The 4,032-nt window shown below is 37.0% G+C and overlaps 1 protein-coding gene across 1 annotated transcript; it reads left to right on the top strand.

Annotated features, from left to right (window-relative positions):
* The first annotated feature begins 3,092 nt into the window (after positions 1–3,092).
* On the top strand, positions 3,093–4,032 carry LOC110319395 (olfactory receptor 5AS1-like). Its single transcript, XM_021194897.1, has one exon. The coding sequence runs from the start codon at positions 3,093–3,095 to the stop codon at positions 4,029–4,031; it is 939 nt and encodes a 312-aa protein (XP_021050556.1). The 3' UTR covers position 4,032.

The raw sequence follows: 4,032 nt of genomic DNA, 5'->3' as shown, positions 1-4,032 counted from the left end.
GGATTGCAAACCCCTTCCACTCCTTCAGTCCCTGGTTTAACTCCTCCTTTGGGGTCCCCATGCTTATGTAGATGGTTCGTGGCAAGCACCTACATCTGTACTGATCAGGGTCTGGCAGAGCCTCTCAGGAGATGACTATAACAGGCTCCTGTCAGCAAGCAGTTCTTGGCATCCACCATAGTGTTTAAGTTTGGTGTCTGTATGTGGGACGCTCAAGGTGAGGCACTCTCTTTCATGGCCTTTCTTTCAGTTTCAGCTCCACCATTTGTCTCTATATTTCCTCCCTTGAGTATTTTGTTCCCCCTTCCAAGAAGGACTGAATCATCCACACTTTGGTCTTCCTTCTTCTTGAGCTTCATGTGGTCTGTGAATTGTTTCTTTGGTATTACAGGCTTTTGGGCTAATATTCACTTATCAGTGAGTACATACCATGTGTGTTCTTTTGTGACTGGGTTACCTTTTTCAGGACCCTGAGATTCTACCTCACACCAGTCAGAATAGCTAATATCAAATACTCAGGTTACAGCAGTTGCTGGCAAGGATGTGGAAAAAAAGGAACCCTCCTCCATTGTTTGTGAGATTGCAACTTAGTACAACCACTGTGGAAATCAGTCTGGTGGTTCCTCAGAAACTTGTACATAGTACTACTGGAGGACCCAGCTATATCACTCCTGGGCATATACCCAAAGATTTTCCAACATATAACAAGGACACATGGTCCACTATGTTCATAGCAGTCTTATTTATAATAGCTAGAAACTGAAAAAAACTCAGATGTCCTTCAACAGAAAAATGGATACAGAAAATGTGCTACATTTAACCAATGGAGAAATTAAATTTACTTAGCTATTAAGAACAATGACTTCATGAAAGTCTTAGGCAAATAGGTGGAATTATAAAATATCATCCTGAGTGATATTTATTCCTTTACAAGAGTCGATCATGTTATTACTCTTCATTTTATTTCATTTAAAAGAACTCAGCTAAGTAATTTCTCTGCAGAGAATAATTGCCTGCACAGTTGTCCACAGGGAAGACAATTACTCTAGGATAATATCCCACTTGTCATGGACTGCAGGATAAATAGTGATGTCTGACAAGCTTTACTTACAAAACCTGGGAAGAATTATTGTCTACAAAGCAAAATAGGTTCCACTGTTAAAAGTCTTAGATGGTGCTGAGGTAAGTGTTTTAATTCCTGATGCAGCAGCAAATATCTAAGGTTAATGTTACAAAGCTAATGCTTATGCTTAAGATAATATGTTTCTTTGTTGATTCCATATGAGAGCCAGCATTCATGAGGGCTAAGAGAGTAGGTGGCAACAGACAGTGTAATATACCTAAACTAGTCTCACTTTATACCTCCAAGAGAAGAAAGCTGACTTTTCCCATTTTAGAAACTTGAGAACCAATGGCAAAAAAAAAAAAAATCCTTAATTTTATTCACAGAACAGGAAGTTTTTTATTTTTCTTTTATTGGATATTTTCTGTATTTACGTTTCAAATGTTATCCCCTTTTCCAGTTTCCCATCCGTAAACACGCTATTCCACCCCCTCTCACCCTGCTTCTATGAGGGTGTTTCCCCACCCATCAACACACGCCTGCCTCCCCAACCTGGCATTCCCCTACACTGGGGCATAGAACCTCCACAGAACCAAGGGCCTCTTCTCCCAATGATGCCGGAAAAGGTCATCCTCTGCTACATATGTGGCTGGAGCATGGGCTCCAATCTTTGGGTGGTGGTTCTCTGAGAACTCTTGGGAGGTTTAGTTGGTTGATAATGTTCTTCCTATAGGGTTGCAAACCCCTTCAGCTATTCTTTAACATTTACTTCAAACTTTTGTTAAATTGTTAATAAATACAAGAACCCCTTTATTGAGATTTTTATCCTCTTTTTCTGTGGATGTTTGTCTATCCTCTGTGTCCCACTCTTATGCAGTCAATTGCTTTCTGTTATAAGTATCAAATAGAAGGATTTGGCATTTCACTGTATGGTACTGGAGACACAATGGTCATGATGCAACAGAGAGGGATAATAATGATATAAAGAAGAATGAAAGTACTTCCATACATCTGCAGTGTATTTTTGAATGAGGAGATATAGTAGCAATAGTTAAAATAATTAGGGCACATGCTGTTGGGTGATTGTTTTCAAACTATTCAGATACTTCATTTAAAAATTTACAAATATGGACTAGATCATTCCTAAGCTTCTACAACTGTAACTAATACTCTTTAATTTTATAACCAAACCTATAATTCCTACAGCAGTATAAAACAGTTCAAGATCATAAGCATTGCAGTAGAGTAAAAAGACATGTGAACTTGGATAAATTAATTATATCTTTTGTTTCAGTCCAACTGTAAAAAAAGTTCTCTAACATTACATACCATAATCAAGAAATCTAAATAAAATGAGACATGCAAATAAACTGTCTACTGTCCATACCTCATGATTTATACTAGTTATTTATTACTTTTATCAGGACCATCATCAGCATCATCCTTATCAACTACCATGGGTAAACGGGTGGTGTATTAAACTGTACCCCAGCTTTAAATTCTACAAATAGGAATAATCATAATTTAAATAGTAGAAAGCTGTTCTATGTACTGTTGCTTTATGGTTACAGGATTGGTATTATAATGATTATACCTTATTTTCATGTAGTGGCATTTATGCAATTATTAATTTTTTCTTGCCTGTTTATTGTTCTGTTGTTTCTAATAAACATAAATAAATATATTTTAATAAGTGTGGCTTATTTATGAAATTCTAACAGCATATTTTAGTATTATATAAATGTTTCTGATAAATTTTAGAGTTATAAAATATACTTGATCTAATTTTAGCCCAAAATTGTAACTTCAACATGGAGTAGGTATGATTGTTATTAATGACAATATGATGATGCATAAATGAAATAATGTAGACTATCCTATCTATTTAAAAATTGTATCTATTATATATAAGTATTATTCTTGCTTCCTTAGAGGAGAAAACAAGGACATTGGTTCATCCATCACCCAGAGAACTTTACATTGCTGGATATCATCAACTGCCAATGAGAAAATCAAGAAGCCCAAGAAGATGCAGTATACAAACTATACCAAGCCAACAGAGTTTATATTTATCGGATTCACAGATTATCAGCCATTCAGGCTCACGCTGTTTTTGGTGTTTTTCATAGTTTACACATTAACTTTGGTGGGAAATGTTGGCTTAATAATCCTAGTTAATATTGAGTTAAGCCTTCAAACTCCCATGTATCACTTTCTTAGCAATCTGTCTTTCTTAGATATCAGCTATTCTACAGCCATTGCACCTAAAATGCTGGTAGACTTCTTAGCCTCCAAGAAGAGCATCTCATTCTATGGATGTGCTATACAGATGTTTTTCTTTGCATGCTTTGCAGATGCTGAGTGCCTTATCCTGGCAGCAATGGCATACGACCGCTATGCAGCTATTTGCAACCCACTGCTTTACTCTACATTGATGTCTCGAAGGGTATGCTTCAGCCTTGTTGTGTTGGCTTATTTTAGTGGAAGTGTGACCTCACTGGTACATGTGTCCCTTGCATTTATGCTTCCATACTGTGGGTCCAATATTGTCAACCACTTTTTTTGTGATATCCCACCTCTTCTTGCTTTATCATGTGCAGATACTTATATTAATGAGCTTCTGCTCTTTGCTTTATGTGGCACAATCCAGACCAGCACTTTCATGGTCATTCTTATTTCCTACTTCTGCATCCTCATCACTGTTTTGAGCATCAAGTCCACAGGAGGCAGGAGCAAAACATTCTCCACTTGTGCTTCTCATCTCATAGCAGTCACCTTGTTCTATGGAACACTGCTGTTTATGTACTTGCGTCCCACCACCAGCTATTCCCCAGACACTGATAAGGTAGTTGCTCTGTTTTACACTGTTGTATTTCCTATGTTGAATCCAATAATTTACAGCTTAAGAAATAAGGATGTGAAAAATGCACTCAAAAAATTATTTGATAGACTGGGGATCTTCAGATGAA

This window comes from Mus pahari, chromosome 3 (assembly GCF_900095145.1).
Source record: "Mus pahari chromosome 3, PAHARI_EIJ_v1.1, whole genome shotgun sequence".
Taxonomy (NCBI): domain Eukaryota; kingdom Metazoa; phylum Chordata; class Mammalia; order Rodentia; family Muridae; genus Mus; species Mus pahari.
Note: the sequence above shows the minus strand (reverse complement) of the source record. Positions and strands in the feature narration are given on the sequence as shown.

Excerpts from the sequence above, each read along its gene's own strand:
- LOC110319395 (XM_021194897.1), top strand. The coding sequence starts at position 3,093 with ATGCAGTATACAAACTATACCAAGCCAACAGAGTTTATATTTATCGGA.